At 46.6% G+C, this 22,311-nt stretch overlaps 1 protein-coding gene across 1 annotated transcript in view; it reads right to left on the reverse strand.

Moving 5' to 3' along the window:
* The window catches only part of LOC123994810 (sodium/potassium-transporting ATPase subunit beta-3-like), a 73,570-nt gene that overhangs the window by 4,522 nt on the left and 46,737 nt on the right, over positions 1-22,311 (reverse strand). Inside the window, exons 2-3 of the mRNA XM_046297810.1 lie at positions 6,246-6,374; positions 42-140 (exon numbers count right to left, since the gene is read on the reverse strand). Coding sequence (XP_046153766.1) covers positions 42-140; positions 6,246-6,374 — 228 coding nt within the window. The remainder of the gene's footprint in view (positions 1-41; positions 141-6,245; positions 6,375-22,311) is intronic.

Genomic DNA, 22,311 nt, shown 5'->3' on the forward strand with positions numbered 1-22,311 from the left:
AAAAAAATGAATGGGTCTGAAAGTGGGATTCTATCACTCACGCTGAAGGAAGTTCTCCAGATGCTGGACATACTGGCCGTACTGCTTAGTGTCGGTGCGGTTGAAGACGATGTCCAAGGACCGGGGCCTGATCACCAAACCTGAGGACAGGTAGGGGGAAACATGTCACGTCAACTGTCTGCACCTACTAATGTTATGGAGATGGTCCAGTGAACCTCGCTCACATAACGAGTATCCTTGCATGAGACCTGAAGATTTGTGTTAGATCCCCGAGGGAATGCCTGGGCTTTAGCTCAGCAGGCTAACTCAATTCTGGTGGCATGCAAATGACCCCAATTCCAGCTTGTCACATTAATGAATGCTATTCATATAGCAAATGAGAGATATATACATTTTTATCAAAATCTTATACTTACAATAAGCTACATGTATTGCTTATGCTGCCTGACATTGTTCGACGGGGTTGCGGGGAGAGTTGTTAAAAAAAAACAGTTTAATTAGCTAAGTTTTCAAAACCGCCAATGATATTAACACTCGCCAGGTGAAAACCTTCTGGCAAAGAGGGTAGGCAGGTGACTGACCGTCAAGACAGGGGTTGCACTACTTTATGACCTGAGGCCTTTGGGTCCTGGTCAAAAGTATTGCACTATGTAGGGAATAGGGTGCCATTTGGGACTAATTCAGGCCATCTGCAAACGGCGAGGCAGAGGAGGCCATATTATCAGGACACTGTGATACTATAATATAACTGCATTCTACACATTTTTTGCCAAACCCCAAAAAGAATCTAGTCAGAAGATTTGCATTTTAGCTGCAACGCTGCAGGTTCTGCTACACAGCCTTATAAACGTATACAAGAGCAGGAAGAGTTAAACAAGAACAGGACGAGTTATAAGACAGAATCACATTAGAGAGGTTTGGCTGCGAATGGGAGAGGGCATAAATGGCTCAACTGGTAGAACATGGTGCTTGCAACAGCAATATCATGGGTTTGATTCCTGCTGGGGCCACCCTTACAAAAATGCATGACTGTGTCTCTTTGGAGAAAAGCATCTGCTAAATGGGATATATTATTATTATTATTATTATAATATACAGTATTAGGACTTGTAGGCCTAAAGGAGGGGAGTTAGTTTCACGATGGCCTCTCTGTCATCAGCTATCTGAGCAGCTAACCGATCGCTGCAGCTGTACATAGTCTATTGGTAAATAGCCCACCCATTTTCACCTACCTCATCCCCATAATGTTTTTATTTATTTACTTTTCTGCTCTTTTACACACCAATATCTCTACCTGTACATGACCATCTGATCATTTATCACTCCAGTGTTAATCTGCAAAATTGTAATTATTCGCTTTCCTCCTCATGCCTTTTGCACACATTGTATATAGACTCCGCTTTTTTTTCTACTGTGTTATTGACTTGTTAATTGTTTACTCCATGTGTAACTCTGTTGTCTGCTCACACTGCTATTCTTTATCTTGGCCAGGTCGCAGTTGCAAATGAGAACTTGTTCTCAACTAGCCTACCTGGTTAAATAAAGGTGAAATAAAAAATACAAAATAAAAAAATAGCCATGGAGTTGGAGAGAGGCTGTGGGGAACAGATGGGTGCTATACTGGTAGACTAGCGGGAGGATACCTGCACAGCCTGGGAGACAGACACTCTAACTCCTACACACACACAACTCTGCTCCATAATTCACAGGATCATATTTCTAACTCTTCTATTTTTTTGTTACACTGGCACAGTATTTTAATTTTTAATTTCTAAAATGCCAACAGTCAACTGATCTGTTAATTCGCTGATTGCTTGCGTGTTTTGGCAGCGGCAGTCAGCTCCTCTGAAAAAGAAATGAATGACACTGGGCTCTTAACCAATTGTACCATTGTGTGTGTTTTTTGCGTTATTTGTAACTTATTTTGTACTGCCACCGTCTCTTATGACAAAAAAGAGCTTATGGATATCAGAACAGCAATTACTCACCTCGTAATGGAGAAAGATTTTTCTTTAACAAGTCAGATGAGAAGGATCTACTTCAGACACCCGACAAGGCCCAAATCCCTGTCATTCGCATGAGAAAGAGACGTAGATGCCGGGGACATAGGTCGGGGTGCCTTGTATGGATCCGACGGCGAGTGGGTAATCTGCCTCTACCATCAGTCCTATTAGCCAATGTATGCAGGGAAACTTTATTGCATGGAAACTTAAATCTGTTTTATATCATTTCGACCAGCATGTTAAATATGAAACCAGAGGAAGAAAAAAAACTTGACACCAACTTTACTCCACATAGAGACACGTACAAAGCTCTCCCTCGCCCTCCATTTGGCAAATCTGAACGTAATTATATCCTCCTGATTCCTGCTTACAAGCAAAAACTAAAGCAGGAAGCACCAACGACTCTGGTGCTATAAAAAAGTGGTCAGATGAAGCAGATGCAAAGCAACAGGACTATTTTGCTAGCACAGACTGGAATATGTTCTGGGATTCTTCTGATGGCATTGTGGGGTACACCAGATCAGTCACTGGCTTCATCAATAAGTGCATGAATGACATCGTCCCCACAGTGACAGTACGTACATACCACAAACAGAAGTGATGGATTACAGGCAACATCCGCACTGAGCTAAAGGGTAGAGCTGCCGCTTAAAAAGACGCTTATAAGAAATCCCGCTATGCCCTCCGATGAACCATCAAACAGGCAAAGTGTTGATACAGGACTAAGATTGAATCTTACTGCATCGGCTCCAACGCTCGATGGATGTGGCAGGGCTTGCAAACTATTACATGCTACAACGAGAGTCACAGCCGAGAGCTGCCCAGTGACAATAGCCTACCAGACGAGATAAATTATATCTATGCTCGCCTCGAGGCAAGCAACACTGAAACATGCATGAGAGCATCAGCTGTTCTGGACAACTGTGATCATGCTCTCCATGTGAGTAAGACCTCCATGTGAGTAAGATCACGCTGATGTGAGTAAGACCTTTAAACAGGTCAACATTCACAAGGCCGCAGGACAAGATGGATAACCAGGACGTGTACTCTGAGCATGCGCTGGCCAACTGGTAAGTGTCTTCACTGACATTTTCAACCTGTCCCTGGCTGAGTCTCTAATACCAACATGTAATACCCTAGACCCACTCCAACTTGCATACCGCCCCAACAGATCCACAGACTCTATTGCACTCTACACTGCCCTTTCCCACCTGGACAAAAGGAACACCTACGTGAGAATGCTATTCATTGACTGCGTCAACGTTCAACACCATAGTGCCCTCAAAGCTAATCACTAAGCTAAGGATCCTGGGACTAAACACCTCCCTCATCAACTCGATACAACACACCTGCCATGCTGATCCTCAACTCTGTGGCCCCTCAGGGGTGCGTGCTCAGTCCCCTCCTGTACTCCCTGTTCACCCATGACTGCATTGCCAGACACGACTCCAACACCATCATTAAGTTTGCAGACGACACAGCAGTGGTAGGCCTGATCACAGACAACAATGAGACAGCATATAGGGAGGAGGTCAGAGACCTGGCCATGTGGTGCCAAGATAACAACCTCTCCCTCAACGTGATCAAGACAAAGGAGATGATTGTGTACTACAGGAAAAGGAGGACCGAGCATGCCCCCATTCTCATCGACGGGCTGCAGTGGAGCAGGTTGAGAGCTTCAAGTTTCTTGGTGTCTACATCACCAACAAACTAACATGGCCCAGTCGTAAAGAGGGCACGACAAAGCCTATTCCCTCTCCGGAGACTGAAATGTTTTGGCATTGGTCCTCAGATCCTCAAAAAGTTATACAGCTGCACAATCGAGAGCATGGTTGCATCACTGCCTGGTATTTCAACTGCTCTGCCACCAACCACAAGGCACTACAGAGGGTACATCACTGGAGCCAAGCTTGCTAACATCCAGGACCTATATACAAGGTGGTGTCAGAGGAAGGCACAAAAAATTGTCAAAGACTCCAGCCACCTTAGTCATAGACTGTTCTCTCTGCTACTGCATGGCAAGCGGTACCGGAGCGCCAAGTCTAGGTCCAAAATGCTACTTAACTGATTCTACCCCCAAGCCATAAGACTCCAGAACAGCTAATCAAACAGCTACCCAGACTATTTGCATTGTCCAACCCCCTCTTTTATGCTGCTGCTACCCTCTGTCATTTATCTATGCATAGGCACTTTAACTCTACCTACACGTCCATATTACCTCAATTACCTTGACTATCCTGTGCCCCCGCACATTGACTCTGTACTGGTATCCTTGTATATAGGCTCGCTACTATTATTTTACTGCTGCGCCATAATTATTTGTTATTTTTATTATATATTTTACTCATCTATTTTTTACTTAACACTTTTCTTAATCGGGATAGGGCTGTCTACTGCCCCCGCTGGAGTAATTGCGTGCCCAAAATAAACATATTTTTTTTTGTCAAAAGTTGCTAATATATGCAAATAAAAAATATTATTGAATAGAAAACACTCTAAAGCTTCTAAAACTGTTTAAATGATGTCTGTATGTAAAGCAGAACTCTCAGGGCAGTCATTCTCCCAAACTCTCTCTTGTCATCATAAAAGTTGGCCCAACTTTGACGTCATCGCCCCCACCCTTCCCAAGCAGTTACAGGTCTGGGAACAGTCTCACTGTCTTCAGCGCGATCCCAGCTTTCAATGGGGCTTCTCATTGTGAGAATCGCGCGCTCACGAGAGTTTTGGTGGGCCGAAACCTTTCGGTCACGCGAAAAAACAGGTCACTTTTATGCGCGCTCTGCTCAGGTCCTGTCTTTTTTCCAAGATCGATTATACAATGCATGCGTTTCTGTTCATCCTCACGATTGCTGTACACCTTTATAACATGTTAAAGCTTGATTATGAAGTTATTTTGACAAGTTTAATCGACATATCATATGTAAGTTCGACGTTTTGGTCCGCATCCACTTGACTTTTGGCTACATTTCAACCGAAATGTGTCGTGTTTGAGAACCGAAAGACACAGACTGCAAAACTAAACGCTGTTTTTGGTAAGTATAATTCCTTCCAGGTCTTCTGATGGAAGAACAGCAAAGGTAAGGGAATATTTATGTGGTAAATTTGGGTTTATGTGGACTCCAAGATAGAGGAGCCATAATGCTACTTTTTGAGCGCCGACTCATAGTATAGCCTAGTGAACGAAACCTGTAACGTTAAAAATAAATGTAACACAGCGATTGCATTCAGAAGAAGTGTATCTAACTATATATATGTAGAACATGCATATTTAGTCAAAGTTTATGATGTGTATTCCTTGTTAGCTGACGTTATCTGCCGGAGCTATCGTCATTTCTCAGGACATTTGAGTAGCATTTTTTGAACGATGCATCATTGTAAACAGAGATTTATGGATATATATAGCATATATAGAAAAAAACATAAATGTACTGTGTAACATGTTATATTACTGTCATCTGATGCAGATTTCAAAAGGTTAGTGCATTATTTTTCTTTTAATCCTGCGTTTGTTGATTGCATATTTTTTTCAACTTGGCTATGCAAATTAGCCGTGTCTTCGGTGGTGGTTTGACATAAATATGTGTTATGTTTTCGCCGTAAAACATTTTAGAAATCTGACTTGCTGGATAGATAAACAAGGTGTTTATCTTTCATTTGAGCCATTGGACTTGTTAATGTGTGGAGGTTAAATATTTTTAGGAATATTTTTCCGTTCCATGCTGAACGTGGGGGGGGGTGGTCCAAAATTGGAACCCTAGTCCCCTTCTGGTTAAAACTGCATTGTTGGTTAAGTACTTGTAAGTATTTCACTGTAAGGTCTACACCTGTTGTATTTGGTGCATGTGACAAATACAATTTGATTTGATTTGTCAAGCCAGTCAGGGCTTCAGTGGGACAGGACAGCAGAGTCCGAGACACTGTGCATGCCAGGCGCAAGCAGAGACAGCTCTGGTGTTAGTGAGTGAGCATGCTCCCATTCTGCAGGAGCCTTGTCTATGTGTCCAGATGCAGCAAGAAAAGAAAGCGACGCAGTCCGTGAGAGACAATGACATGTTTGAGAAAGAGTGGACATATTCATATTTTACTTGTGTGAAGAGAGAGAGGGAAAGAAAGGAAGATTGAGAGAGAGAGAAAGAAAGAAAAAGAGAGCGCGAGAGAGAGAGTGAGTGAATGGTTGAATTTCAATATGAGCACTATTCTGTTTAGGATGAGTGTCTGTTTTTCTGCAGCGTAATAAGTCACCTGGACTGGCCACTCTGTCGCGGTACGTAGGAATGTTGTCGTCCAGTGTCTGTAGCATGACCCACATGGTGAGCGTGAACATCCCTGCCAGGAACCCATAGAAGACCAGGTAGAAAAGCAATATCAGGGCTGAGGAAAGAGAGAGAGAGAAAGAGAGAATAATTACTCTGTTAATCACACAATCTTGGCTCAACAGATCAAAATTATTCTTCCCATCAGTGTAAGTCATATGACTTGATTTTTTTGTCCCCATAAATCTTTTGCAAATTCGACAGTGTGTGTTTGTACATGTTGTACTAGACTTGTGAGTACCAGAAGTCCTAACAATAAGAGTAAACCAACAAAAATACAAAGTGAGGACACATTTCCAGTCCTCACTTGTCAAAAGGATATTTTAGGCTTAGAGGTTTAGGGTTAGGTTTAACATTTTAATACAGTGGGCTAAATCACAGTGTTTCTTGGTAGTCTTTAATAAATCTTCTTTGAAACAAAAGTATACACCTCACACACATGGTTATGGGCTTAAAACAAAGAAGACACCTGTACCATGTCAGATATAGAGATTAAATGTATTACATTTTGAGTTCGCCTCCAAATATTACACTTTATATATACATCACAGAAGACTGAATTTTAACAGAACCGTTTGACATAGAAACACCAGACTTTCGGCAGGTTTTTGTAAATAATTATGAAAAATATTGATAACACACCACCCGAGGCCACTAGAGGGCGATTTGGTCATTTGACTGCAGGAAAGGGTTGTAACTACGGTTAGGGGTTAAGGTCAGGGTAAGGGTTCGGTTTAGGGTTCGGATTTTGAATGGGAATCAATTGTTGGACCCCAAAATGTCCTCACAAGTATAATAAGACATAGCTGTGTGTGTGTGCATGTGTGTTTATATAGAGAGCAAGAGAGAAAAACATATTTACTGTTTGTGACAAAGCACCTCACCACTTTCAATCTGATTGTAAATCAATTCATTTTCCTATGAATCTCTGTCAAATGTCCATTTTGGCAATATCAAACTAGGGGCTCTACTAAATCCGTATTGCGGAAGTTCAACATTACAGCATGATTGAAAGAGACTGCATTCACCGTATACGCTGCATATGTCGGCTCAATCGGAAATCACCTTTACATTTCTATTGCACAATCTTTAACGCTTCAGTGATACAGATTGAATAGAGCCCTAAGCCCTACTGTTGCTACTCACTCTACAGACTGAAATAGACTAAATAACTACTGAGCCAAAATGTACTGCACAAGCCTGGTTAAGCATCCACCATAGTTCCTGGAACCATGCTGGAGAGGACAATGTGAAAGAAAATATCAGGGCCAGCACAGTAGTGAAATTTCACAGTGTGCCATCACATAGAGAGAGAGTGAGAGAGTGAGAGAGTGAGAGAGTGAGAGAGTGAGAGAGTGAGAGAGTGAGAGTGAGAGAGTGAGAGTGAGAGAGTGAGAGTGAGAGTGAGAGAGTGAGAGAGTGAGAGAGTGAGAGAGTGAGAGAGTGAGAGAGTGAGGGGAATACAAAGTGAGAGAGGGGAATACAAAGAAAGAATACAAAGAGAGGGGAATACAAAGAAAGAGAGAGGGGAATACAAAGAAAGAGAGAGGGGAATACAAAGAAAGAGAGAGGGGAATACAAAGAAAGAGAGAGGGGAATACAAAGAAAGAGAGAGGGGAATACAAAATGAAAGAGAGAGGGGAATACAAAATGAAAGAGAGAGGGGAATACAAAATGAAAGAGAGAGGGGAATACAAAATGAAAGAGAGAGGGGAATACAAAATGAAAGAGAGAGGGGAATACAAAATGAAAGAGAGAGGGGAATACAAAATGAAAGAGAGAGGGGAATACAAAATGAAAGAGAGAGGGGAATACAAAATGAAAGAGAGAGAGGAATACAAAATGAAAGAAACAGGTGAAAATAGGGGGGTGAGAGGCACAAAATGGTTGAATGAGCTACAGAGAGATCTTCATAAGGATGTGCATCGATAAAGTGCTACACAGGACAGAGAGAGATGTAGCCTAGATAGACAAAAAAAACACATTTAAATACACATGACGAGATATCTCATAAAGAGAAGACAGGATGATGCAGGGAAAACAATATATGGATGGAGAGAAATGGTATGTGAAAGAAAAAAATATTCCTGAAGCCTCTGAGGTAAACTGAGCGTCTATAAATAGAGTGTAGGGGAGGACAGATAAGTGATGGCACAGCACTGGCCTGAGGTAGAGAAGAGCTGGGTAGGAAGTGTCAGATTGATCAGAGCTACACACGCGCACACGCACACACAATCCCATCCTTCATCTATCACAGCATTAGTGCTAGACTAGACTAAGATGCATGCACATCTTTAGACGTCAGGCTCATGTAAGACAAATGTAGAATCCACCCTGTTTAAATCCGATAGACCAGTCTTTTTTATCCATTCGACCACTTGTGAATCTATAACTGGAATTAGGATTGACACTCCAACACATCCTCTTGGAGCACAGTCGGGATGTAGCCAGTCTCACCACACCCCCAAAAAACAGCCAGCATTAGAAAGCCATTTCCATCGAACAATCATTGGTCATTAGGACTGAGAAACAGTACTGGGATGCCAAGTGCTTTTACCTCCTCAGAATAGCTGAGTGTGACCTATAGGGAATAGGGGGCCTTTTGGGACGCAACCCTGCTCTTTGGAGTCAGGGAGGGAGAGGCTGGGCTGCCGTGGCCTAGCGTCTGCTCTGCATGTCATGTTTTGTCTTATATTGTCTTGTCATTTTGCTTTCCCTTCTGTTCGTTTTCCCCCTGCTGGTCTTATTAGGTTCGTTCCCTTTTTTCTCTCTCCCTCCCTCCCTCTCTCTCTTCTCTCTATCGTTCCGTTCCTGCTCCCAGCTGTTCCTATTCCCCTACTCAATCATCTAGTCTTTTCACACCTGTTCCTTATCTTGCCCTCTGATTAGAGTCCCTATTTCTCCCCTTGTTTTCCGTTTCTGTCCTGTCGGATCCTTGTATATTGTTCGCCGTGCTGTGTCTTTGTCTCGCCCTGTCGTGTCTTGTTTCCCTCAGATGCTGCGTGTGAGCAGGTGTCTGAGTCTGCTACGGTCGGTGCCTTCCCGAGGCAACCTACAGTTAATGGTCGAGTCTCCAGTCTGTCCTCGTCACTACGAGTGGAATTAAGTTTTTTATGTTTTGTTTTCTGCTCTGATTGTCCAGGAGTATTGCCTATATCCTTTACTGGAATAAAGACTCTGTTTTCGCCAAGTCGCTTTTGGGTCCTCATTCACCTGCATAACAGAAGGATCCGACCAAGAATGGACCCAGCGACTACAGATTCTCGTAACACTGCCGTCGAGATCCAAGGAGCCATGCTCGGCAGACACGAGCAGGAATTGTCTGCTGCTCGTCATGCCGTTGAGAACCTGGCCGCTCAGGTTTCCGACCTCTCTGGACAGTTCCAGAGTCTTCGTCTCGTGCCACCTGCTACTTCCTGGTCTGCCGAGCCTCCGGAACCTAGGGTTAATAACCCACCTTGTTACTCCGGGCAGCCCACGGAGTGCCGCTCCTTTCTCACCCAGTGTGATATTGTGTTCTCTCTCCAACCCAACACATACTCTAGAGAGCGAGCTCGGGTTGCTTACGTCATATCACTCCTTACTGGCCGGGCTCGAGAGTGGGGCACAGCTATCTGGGAGGCAAGGGCTGATTGTTCTAACAATTACCTGAACTTTAAAGAGGAGATGATTCGGGTTTTTGATCGTTCAGTTTTTGGTAGGGAGGCTTCTAGGGCCCTGGCTTCCCTATGTCAAGGTGATCGATCCATAACGGATTACTCTATAGAGTTTCGCACTCTTGCTGCCTCTAGTGACTGGAACGAGCCGGCGCTGCTCGCTCGTTTTCTGGAGGGACTCCACGCAGAGGTTAAAGATGAGATTCTCTCCCGGGAGGTTCCTTCCAGTGTGGACTCTTTGATTGCACTCGCCATCCGCATAGAACGACGGGTAGATCTTCGTCACCAAGCTCGTGGAAGAGAGCTCGCGTTAACGGTGTTTCCCCTCTCCGCATCGCAACCATCTCCCTCCTCTGGCTCAGAGACTGAGCCCATGCAGCTGGGAGGTATTCGCATCTCGACTAAGGAGAGGGAACGGAGGATCACCAACCGCCTGTGCCTCTATTGCGGACTTGCTGGACATTTTGTCAATTCATGTCCAGTAAAAGCCAGAGCTCATCAGTAAGCGGAGGGCTACTGGTGAGCGCTACTACTCAGGTCTCTCCATCAAGATCCTGTACTACTATGTCGGTCCATCTACGCTGGACCGGTTCGGGTGCTACATGCAGTGCCTTGATAGACTCTGGGGCTGAGGGTTGTTTTATGGACGAAGCATGGGCTCGGAAACATGACATTCCTCTCAGACAGTTAGGGAAGCCTACGTCCATGTTCGCCTTAGATGGTAGTCATCTCCCCAGTATCAGATATGAGACACTACCTTTAACCCTCACAGTATCTGGTAACCACAGTGAGACTATTTCCTTTTTGATTTTTCGTTCTCCTTTTACACCTGTTGTTTTGGGTCATCCCTGGCTAGTATGTCATAATCCTTCTATTAATTGGTCTAGTAATTCTATCCTATCCTGGAACGTTTCTTGTCATGTGAAGTGTTTAATGTCTGCTATCCCTCCCGTTTCTTCTGTCCCCACTTCTCAGGAGGAACCTGGCGATTTGACAGGAGTGCCGGAGGAATATCATGATCTGCGCACGGTCTTCAGTCGGTCCAGAGCCAACTCCCTTCCTCCTCACCGGTCGTATGATTGTAGTATTGATCTCCTTCCGGGGACCACTCCTCCTCGGGGTAGACTATACTCTCTGTCGGCTCCCGAACGTAAGGCTCTCGAGGATTATTTGTCTGTGTCTCTTGACGCCGGCACCGTAGTGCCTTCTTCCTCCCCTGCCGGGGCGGGGTTTTTTGTTAAGAAGAAGGACGGTACTCTGCGCCCCTGCGTGGATTATCGAGGGCTGAATGACATAACGGTTAAGAATCGTTATCCGCTTCCCCTTATGTCATCAGCCTTCGAGATTCTGCAGGGAGCCAGGTTCTTTACTAAGTTGGACCTTCGTAACGCTTACCATCTCGTGCGCATCAGAGAGGGGGACGAGTGGAAAACGGCGTTTAACACTCCGTTAGGGCATTTTGAGTACCGGGTTCTGCCGTTTGGTCTCGCTAATGCGCCAGCTGTTTTTCAGGCATTAGTTAATGATGTTCTGAGAGACATGCTGAACATCTTTGTTTTTGTCTACCTTGACGATATCCTGATTTTTTCACCGTCACTCGAGATTCATGTTCAGCCCGTTCGACGTGTACTCCAGCGCCTTTTAGAGAATTGTCTCTACGTGAAGGCTGAGAAGTGCTCTTTTCATGTCTCCTCCGTCACTCTTCTCGGTTCTGTTATTTCCGCTGAAGGCATTCCGATGGATCCCGCTAAGGTCCAGGCTGTCAGTGATTGGCCCGTTCCAAGGTCACGTGTCGAGTTGCAGCGCTTTCTAGGTTTCGCTAATTTCTATCGGCGTTTCATTCGTAATTTCGGTCAAGTTGCTGCCCCTCTCACAGCTCTTACTTCTGTCAAGACGTGTTTTAAGTGGTCCGGTTCCGCCCAGGGAGCTTTTGATCTTCTCAAGAAACGTTTACGTCCGCTCCTATCCTCGTTACTCCTGACGTCACTAAACAATTCATTGTCGAGGTTGACGCTTCAGAGGTAGGCGTGGGAGCCATTCTATCCCAGCGCTTCCAGTCTGACGATAAGGTTCATCCTTGCGCTTATTTTTCTCATCGCCTGTCGCCATCGGAACGCAACTATGATGTGGGCAACCGCGAACTGCTCGCCATCCGCTTAGCCCTAGGCGAATGGCGACAGTGGTTGGAGGGGGCGACCGTTCCTTTTGTCGTTTGGACAGACCATAAGAACCTTGAGTACATCCGTTCTGCCAAACGACTTAATGCACGTCAAGCTCGTTGGGCGTTGTTTTTCGCTCGTTTCGAGTTTGTGATTTCTTACCATCCGGGTAGTAAGAACACCAAGCCTGATGCCTTATCCCGTCTCTTTAGTTCTTCTGTGGCTTCTACTGATCCCGAGGGGATTCTTCCTTATGGGCGTGTTGTCGGGTTGACAGTCTGGGGAATTGAAAGACAGGTTAAGCAAGCACTCACGCACACTGCGTCGCCGCGCGCTTGTCCTAGTAACCTTCTTTTCGTTCCTGTTTCTACTCGTCTGGCTGTTCTTCAGTGGGCTCACTCTGCCAAGTTAGCTGGTCATCCCGGCGTTCGAGGTACTCTTGCTTCTATTCGCCAGCGCTTTTGGTGGCCTACTCAGGAGCGTGACACGCGCCGTTTCGTGGCTGCTTGTTCGGACTGCGCGCAGACTAAGTCAGGTAACTCTCCTCCTGCCGGTCGTCTCAGACCGCTTCCCATTCCTTCTCGACCATGGTCTCACATCGCCTTAGACTTCATTACCGGTCTGCCTTTGTCTGCGGGGAAGACTGTGATTCTTACGGTTGTCGATAGGTTCTCTAAGGCGGCACATTTCATTCCCCTCGCTAAGCTTCCTTCCGCTAAGGAGACGGCACAAATCATCATCGAGAATGTGTTCAGAATTCATGGCCTCCCGTTAGATGCCGTTTCAGACAGAGGTCCGCAATTCACGTCACAGTTTTGGAGGGAGTTCTGTCGTTTGATTGGTGCGTCCGTCAGTCTCTCTTCCGGGTTTCATCCCCAGTCTAACGGTCAAGCAGAAAGGGCCAATCAGACGATTGGTCGCATACTACGCAGCCTTTCTTTTAGAAACCCTGCGTCTTGGGCAGAACAGCTCCCTGGGCAGAATACGCTCACAACTCGCTTCCTTCGTCTGCTACCGGGTTATCTCCGTTTCAGAGTAGTCTGGGTTACCAGCCTCCTCTGTTCTCATCCCAGCTTGCCGAGTCCAGCGTTCCCTCCGCTCAAGCGTTTGTCCAACGTTGTGAGCGCACCTGGAGGAGGGTGAGGTCTGCACTTTGCCGTTACAGGGCACAGACTGTGAGAGCCGCCAATAAACGTAGGATTAAGAGTCCTAGGTATTGTTGCGGCCAGAGAGTGTGGCTTTCCACTCGTAACCTTCCCCTTACGACAGCTTCTCGTAAGTTGACTCCGCGGTTCATTGGTCCGTTCCGTGTCTCCCAGGTCGTCAATCCTGTCGCTGTGCGACTGCTTCTTCCGCGACATCTTCGTCGCGTCCATCCTGTCTTCCATGTCTCCTGTGTCAAGCCCTTTCTTCGCACCCCGTTCGTCTTCCCTCCCCCCGTCCTTGTCGAGCGCACCTATTTACAAGGTACGTAGGATCATGGACATGCGTTCTCGGGGACGGGGTCACCAATACTTAGTGGATTGGGAGGGTTACGGTCCTGAGGAGAGGAGTTGGGTTCCGTCTCGGGACGTGCTGGACCGTTCGCTGATTGATGATTTCCTCCGTTGCCGCCAGGATTCCTCCTCGAGTGCGCCAGGTGGCGCTCGGTGAGTGGGGGGGTACTGTCATGTTTTGTCTTATATTGTCTTGTCATTTTGCTTTCCCTTCTGTTCGTTTTCCCCCTGCTGGTCTTATTAGGTTCGTTCCCTTTTTTCTCTCTCCCTCCCTCCCTCTCTCTCTTCTCTCTATCGTTCCGTTCCTGCTCCCAGCTGTTCCTATTCCCCTACTCAATCATCTAGTCTTTTCACACCTGTTCCTTATCTTGCCCTCTGATTAGAGTCCCTATTTCTCCCCTTGTTTTCCGTTTCTGTCCTGTCGGATCCTTGTATATTGTTCGCCGTGCTGTGTCTTTGTCTCGCCCTGTCGTGTCTTGTTTCCCTCAGATGCTGCGTGTGAGCAGGTGTCTGAGTCTGCTTCGGTGCCTTCCCGAGGCAACCTACAGATGCTGCGAGTGGTGAGCAGGTGTCTGAGTCTCACCTGCATAACAGAAGGATGCCAAGAATGGACCCAGCGCAACCTACAGTTAATGGTCGCAGTCTCGAGCAGTCTGTCGTCTCGTTGAGAACCTGGCCGCTCAGGTTTCCGACCTCTCTGGAATTCCAGAGTTTTTATGTTTTGTTTTCTGCTCTGATTGTCCAGGAGTATTGCCTATATCCTTTACTGGAATAAAGACTCTGTTTTCGCCAAGTCGCTTTTGGGTCCTCATTCACCTGCATAACACTGCAGCTGTTAAAGCATCGATCCTGAGCTTGACTCAATCAACCATCAGCCTGCAGGACATTTCTTATACCAGATCCATTATTTTTAAATCAATGATGGGAAGTGAACAAGTGCACACTTTGGGAGAAAGGACTCAGTTGGACTGCAGAGTGAAGTAAATGCAGCCAACAAGTGCTCAGCATATGAGGAAACTCCCTCAAGACTGTTGGAAAAGCATTCCAGGTGAAGCTGGTTGAGAGAATGCCACGAGTGTGCAAAGCTGTCATCAAGGCAAAGAGTGGCTACTTTGATGAATATAAAATATATTTTGATTTGTTTTTCACTTTTTTGGTTACTACATGATTCCATATGTGTTATTTCATAGTTTTGAAGTCTTCAATATTATTTGACAATGGAGAAAAAAATAACAATAAAGAAAAACCATTGAATGAGTAGGTGGTGTGTCCAAACATTTGACTGGTACTGTACTTTTTGTATTTCGCCAAAAACGGATTGAGCCTTTCGCTTCTCTATTAGGGTGTACATTGATGGACCACAGAGACTCCAGATAGGCTATCTGTAATCTGTGTGACATTTCATACATGTCAAAAGTTGAAATTAGTGCATTTTTTATGTGTTAATTCATCTTTGTCCGGGCCAATGGGTCCAGACCCTTCATCTCATCTTTTCAACTGCTCATGTTCTTTACTTTGTCGGCTGTAACCGAACCATGTCAACCACATACTTTGCGTGGCTGTGACCCCCTTCAGTGATGTGCCTTGGGGGTTATTAATACTAAAGGGAGAGGGTCAGAGGGGCTGGGGACTAGGGGTGTGGTGGGTGTCCCAGGGAAAGTGAAGACTAGGGGTGGTGTGTGTGTGTGTGTGTGTGTGTGTGTGTGTGTGTGTGTGTGTGTGTGTGTGTGTGTGTGTGTGTGTGTGTGTGTGTGTGTGTGTGTGTGTGTGTGTGTGTGGACTACGGGTACGTTGTTTGAATGTATCCCTGGGGTAGTGGGGACCAGGGCTATGGAGGTGTACATTACAGAGCCCAAGGAATGCCAAGAACACATGGTGGGCAATCAGACAGCTCTTTGGGAACGTTTTGTATCTTCTCTGAACTGACAGCATGAGACGACAGGCCTTGGCTGTCATGCAGGTGAAAGAGGACCCAAAAGCGACTTAACAGAAACAGAGTTTATTCAAGTCCAAACAGGGAATAACAGAAATCCTCTAGTCTGTAGAGGGGAATAACAGGAGAAGCGGCCACAGACTGCAGGTCGCTTCGGGTAGGCGCAGGCCGTAGTTGACAGAGACACCTGCTCACACGCAGCATCTGATGAAGGCAAAAAACACGACAGGACAGGGCGATACACAATCACAGCACGGTGAATTCTAAACAAGGAACCGACAGGACAGGAACGGAACACAAAGGAATAAATAGGGACTCCAATCAGGGGAAAGGATCGGGAACAGGTGTGGGAAGACTAAATGATGATTAGGGAAATAGGAACAGCTGGGAGCAGGAACGGAACGATAGAGAGAAGAGAGAGCGAGAGAGTGAGAGAGGGAGGGGGAGAGAGAGGGATAGAAAGAGGGAAAGAACCTAATAAGACCAGCAGAGGGAAACGAATAGAATGGGGAGCACAGGGACAAGACATGATAATAAATGACAAACATGACAGTACCCCCCACTCACCGAGCGCCTCCTGGCGCACTCGAGGAGGAATCCTGGCGGCAACGGAGGAAATCATCGATGAGTGAACGGTCCAGCACGTCCCGAGACGGAACCCAACTCCTCTCCTCAGGACCGTAACCCTCCCAATCCACTAAGTATTGGTGACCCCGTCCCGAGAACGCATGTCCATGATCTTATGTACCTTGTAAATAGGTGCGCTCTCGACAAGGGGGAGGGGGGAGGGAAGACGAACGGGGGTGCGAAGAAAGGGCTTAACACAGGAGACATGGAAGACAGGATGGACGCGACGAAGATGTCGCGGAAGAAGCAGTCGCACAGCGACAGGATTGACGACCTGGGAGACACGGAACGGACCAATGAACCGCGGAGTCAACTTACGAGAAGCTGTCGTAAGAGGAAGGTTGCGAGTGGAAAGCCACACTCTCTGGCCGCAACAATACCTTGGACTCTTAATCCTGCGTTTATTGGCGGCTCTCACCGTCTGTGCCCTGTAACGGCAAAGTGCAGACCTCACCCTCCTCCAGGTGCGCTCACAACGTTGGACAAACGCTTGAGCGGAGGGAACGCTGGACTCGGCAAGCTGGGATGAGAACAGAGGAGGCTGGTAACCCAGACTACTCTGAAACGGAGATAACCCGGTAGCAGACGAAGGAAGCGAATTGTGAGCGTATTCTGCCCAGGGGAGCTGTTCTGCCCAAGACGCAGGGTTTCTGAAAGAAAGGCTGCGTAGTATGCGACCAATCGTCTGATTGGCCCTCTCTGCTTGACCGTTAGACTGGGGATGAAACCCGGAAGAGAGACTGACGGACGCACCAATCAAACGACAGAACTCCCTCCAAAACTGTGACGTGAATTGCGGGCCTCTGTCTGAAACGGCGTCTAACGGGAGGCCATGAATTCTGAATACATTCTCAATAATGATTTGTGCCGTCTCCTTAGCGGAAGGAAGTTTAGCGAGGGGAATGAAATGTGCCGCCTTAGAGAACCTATCGACAACCGTAAGAATCACAGTCTTCCCCGCAGACAAAGGCAGACCGGTAATGAAGTCTAAGGCGATGTGAGACCATGGTCGAGAAGGAATGGGGAGCGGTCTGAGACGACCGGCAGGAGGAGAGTTACCCGACTTAGTCTGCGCGCAGTCCGAACAAGCAGCCACGAAACGGCGCGTGTCACGCTCCTGAGTCGGCCACCAAAAGCGCTGGCGAATAGACGCAAGAGTGCCTCGAACACCGGGATGACCAGCTAACTTGGCAGAGTGAGCCCACTGAAGAACAGCCAGACGAGTGGAAACAGGAACGAAAAGGAGGTTACTAGGACAAGCGCGCGGCGACGCAGTGTGCGTGAGTGCTTGCTTAACCTGTCTTTCAATTCCCCAGACTGTTAACCCGACAACACGCCCATAAGGAAGAATCCCCTCGGGATCAGTAGAAGCCACAGAAGAACTAAACAGACGGGATAAGGCATCAGGCTTGGTGTTCTTGCTACCCGGACGGTAAGAAATCACAAACTCGAAACGAGCGAAAAACAACGCCCAACGAGCTTGACGGGCATTAAGTCGTTTGGCAGAACGGATGTACTCAAGGTTCTTATGGTCTGTCCAAACGACAAAAGGAACGGTCGCCCCCTCCAACCACTGTCGCCATTCGCCTAGGGCTAAGCGGATGGCGAGCAGTTCACGGTTACCCACATCATAGTTGCGCTCAGATGGCGACAGGCGATGAGAAAAATAAGCGCAAGGATGAACCTTATCGTCAGACTGGAAGCGCTGGGATAGAATGGCTCCCACGCCTACCTCTGAAGCGTCAACCTCGACAATGAATTGTCTAGTGACGTCAGGAGTAATGAGGATAGGAGCGGACGTAAAACGTTCTTTTAGAAGATCAAAAGCTCCCTGGGCGGAACCGGACCACTTAAAACACGTCTTGACAGAAGTAAGAGCTGTGAGAGGGGCAGCAACTTGACCGAAATTACGAATGAAACGCCGATAGAAATTAGCGAAACCTAAAAAGCGCTGCAACTCGACACGTGACCTTGGAACGGGCCAATCACTGACAGCTTGGACCTTAGCGGAATCCATCTGAATGCCTTCAGCGGAAATAACGGAACCGAGAAAAGTAACGGAGGAGACATGAAAAGAGCACTTCTCAGCCTTTACGTAGAGACAATTCTCTAAAAGGCGCTGTAGAACACGTCGAACGTGCTGAACATGAATCTCGAGTGACGGAGAAAAAATCAGGATATCGTCAAGATAGACAAAAACAAAGATGTTCAGCATGTCTCTCAGAACATCATTAACTAATGCCTGAAAAACAGCTGGCGCATTGGCAAGACCGAACGGCAGAACCCGGTACTCAAAATGCCCTAACGGAGTGTTAAACGCCGTTTTCCACTCGTCCCCCTCTCTGATGCGCACGAGATGGTAAGCGTTACGAAGGTCCAACTTAGTAAAGCACCTGGCTCCCTGCAGAATCTCGAAGGCTGATGACATAAGGGGAAGCGGATAACGATTCTTAACCGTTATGTCATTCAGCCCTCGATAATCCACGCAGGGGCGCAGAGTACCGTCCTTCTTCTTAACAAAAAGAACCCCGCCCCGGCCGGAGAGGAAGAAGGCACTATGGTACCGGCGTCAAGAGACACAGACAAATAATCCTCGAGAGCCTTACGTTCGGGAGCCGACAGAGAGTATAGTCTACCTCGAGGAGGAGTGGTCCCCGGAAGGAGATCAATACTACAATCATACGACCGGTGAGGAGGAAGGGAGTTGGCTCGGGACCGACTGAAGACCGTGCGCAGATCATGATATTCCTCCGGCACTCCTGTCAAATCGCCAGGTTCCTCCTGAGAAGTAGGGACAGAAGAAACGGGAGGGATGGCAGACATTAAACACTTCACATGACAAGAAACGTTCCAGGATAGGATAGAATTACTAGACCAATTAATAGAAGGATTATGACATACTAGCCAGGGATGACCCAAAACAACAGGTGTAAACGGTGAACGGAAAATCAAAAAAGAAATAGTCTCACTGTGGTTACCAGATACTGTGAGGGTTAAAGGTAGTGTCTCAAATCTGATACTGGGAAGATGACTACCATCTAAGGCGAACATGGGCGTAGGCTTCTCTAACTCTCTGAAAGGAATGTCATGTTTCCGAACCCATGCTTCGTCCATGAAACAACCCTCAGCCCCAGAGTCTATCAAGGCACTACATGTAGCACCCGAACCGGTCCAGCGTAGATGGACCGACAAAGTAGTACAGGATTTTGATGGAGAGACTTGAGTAGTTGCGCTCACCTGTAGCCCTCCGCTTACAGATGAGCTCTGGCTTTTACTGGACATGAATTAACAAAATGTCCAGCAACTCCGCAATAGAGGCACAGGCGGTTGGTGATCCTCCGTTCCCTCTCCTTAGTCGAGATGCGAATCCCTCCCAGCTGCATGGGCTCAGTCTCAAAGCCAGAGGAGGGAGATGGTTGCGATGCGGAGCAGGGAAACACCGTTGATGCGAGCTCTCTTCCACGAGCCCGGTGACGAAGATCTACCCGTCGTTCTATGCGGATGGCGAGAGCAATCAAAGAGTCCACATCTGAAGGAACCTCCCGGGAGAGAATCTCATCCTTAACCACTGCGTGGAGTCCCTCCAGAAAACGAGCGAGCAGCGCCGGCTCGTTCCACTCACTAGAGGCAGCAAGAGTGCGAAACTCAATAGAATAATCCGTTATGGACCGTTCACCTTGGCATAAGGAAGCCAGGGCCCTAGAAGCCTCCCCACCAAAAACTGAACGGTCAAAAACCCGAATCATCTCCTCTTTAAAGTTCTGGAACTTGTTAGAGCAATCAGCCCTTGCCTCCCAGATAGCTGTGCCCCATTCTCGAGCCCGGCCAGTAAGGAGTGAAATGACGTAAGCAACCCGAGCTCTCTCTCTAGAGTATGTGTTGGGTTGGAGAGAGAACACAATCTCACACTGCGTGAGAAAGGAGCGGCACTCAGTGGGCTGCCCGGAGTAGCAAGGTGGGTTATTAACCCTAGGTTCTGGAGGCTCGGCAGGCCAGGAAGTAACAGGTGGCACGAGACGTAGACTCTGGAACTGTCCAGAGAGGTCGGAAACCTGAGCGGCCAGGTTCTCCACGGCATGGCGAGCAGCAGACAATTCCTGCTCGTGTCTGCCGAGCATGGCTCCTTGGATCTCGACGGCAGTGTAACGAGCGTCTGAAGTCGCTGGGTCCATTCCTTGGTCGGTTCCTTCTGTCATGCAGGTGAAAGAGGACCCAAAAGCGACTTAACAGAAACAGAGTTTATTCAAGTCCAAACAGGGAATAACAGAAATCCTCTAGTCTGTAGAGGGGAATAACAGGAGAAGCGGCCACAGACTGCAGGTCGCTTCGGGTAGGCGCAGGCCGTAGTTGACAGAGACACCTGCTCACACGCAGCATCTGATGAAGGCAAAAAACACGACAGGACAGGGCGATACACAATCACAGCACGGTGAATTCTAAACAAGGAACCGACAGGACAGGAACGGAACACAAAGGAATAAATAGGGACTCCAATCAGGGGAAAGGATCGGGAACAGGTGTGGGAAGACTAAATGATGATTAGGGAAATAGGAACAGCTGGGAGCAGGAACGGAACGATAGAGAGAAGAGAGAGCGAGAGAGTGAGAGAGGGAGGGGGAGAGAGAGGGATAGAAAGAGGGAAAGAACCTAATAAGACCAGCAGAGGGAAACGAATAGAATGGGGAGCACAGGGACAAGACATGATAATAAATGACAAACATGACATTGGCGCTGTCCTTACTTTTTCCATGCACCCATGTCAACATACACACGCACGTGGAGGAACACAAATATGCAATTACACACACCAGCCTGGTTCATGCATCATGGGCCTGGTATGAACATGGAAATAAATTACCTGTGACTCAAACCAGCCATTTCCTTTTAACCATAAATCTAATCCTAGTCCAGGACAGAGTCACATTTGCCGACCACCACGGACGGACAAGCTCACTCTCTCAGCTTGTCTCATTACACTATGATCAGAGCAGGCTGCAAACAATGATCAGTTAGGGGGAAATCAGATTTAACATTTTCATGCTATATTTATAATTATATAAAATATATGCAACACATTTTCCACTAAACCAATATGTAGCGTTATGCATACCTACATACAGATTTCTGACTTTGAGAGTTTATCATCATAGTTTGCGTTTTCAATACCACAATCATGTATGTCAATCTTGACAAACAGAAAATACATCTCTCCCTACTCAGTATTGAAGGCTTGGTCTAACAATCTCCTAATGCCATTAAACGTTTCAGTTTTGTAACAGATGTCTATTTCCATTAATCAAATGGCTGTTTGGATGCTGGAAATACATTGGAGTGGATGAACATGCACAGGTAGCCTAAAGCAGACTTTTGAAGTAGTCTAATCAGAATAAAACATTGTGACAAGTTGTGTTTATGCCACACATTAAAAGGTAATCCATTTTAAAAGTTAAATGACAAATATTTAGGGACATAGGCCTATGTGACAACTTGGGAGAATGATGATGGGCAACAGACAGTGCATCAGTATCAGAAGTAAAAATACAGTCAGACTCATGCAACTGTGCCTTTCTATATTATGTTGAGTGGACACATAACTGATCCAAATGGAATGAAACGTTTAAGCCATTATTCAAATGATATTTTCGCTGCAGTTTACAGGCCAGAGTAGAATTGTACTCAATTGAAAACAATAATGCAATTTTTCATTGGATTGTGCTGGGCGGCAGGTAGCCTAGTGGTTAGAGTGTTGATGGAGCTCATTGCCTTCTTGAATAATGCAGAGACGGGCAGCATGAAGGTCTCGTCATTGATTTTGTTGGAAAGGGGAGAAATTGTGCTTTATAATGGTATTGATATTACAGTTGATCTGGAAGTATTACATTTTATGGCCTGTAAAATAAGGTAAATTGTACGGACCAGCGTGATATACAAAAGTGAGTTAGTTTACGTTAGGCTATGAGCGAATGCTCATTCCATAATGCAATTAGCGGGAAAACCCCATTGTCAAAAGCTCACCTCACAGCAAGTATTTTCACGAGACATAGATGAAAATATAAAATTGACATTTTGAAAGAGGGGGGATCTAAAGATGCCACAACTAAGATGGGTTGCTAAAATGACTAGG

This window comes from Oncorhynchus gorbuscha, linkage group LG14 (assembly GCF_021184085.1).
Source record: "Oncorhynchus gorbuscha isolate QuinsamMale2020 ecotype Even-year linkage group LG14, OgorEven_v1.0, whole genome shotgun sequence".
Lineage (NCBI taxonomy): Eukaryota > Metazoa > Chordata > Actinopteri > Salmoniformes > Salmonidae > Oncorhynchus > Oncorhynchus gorbuscha.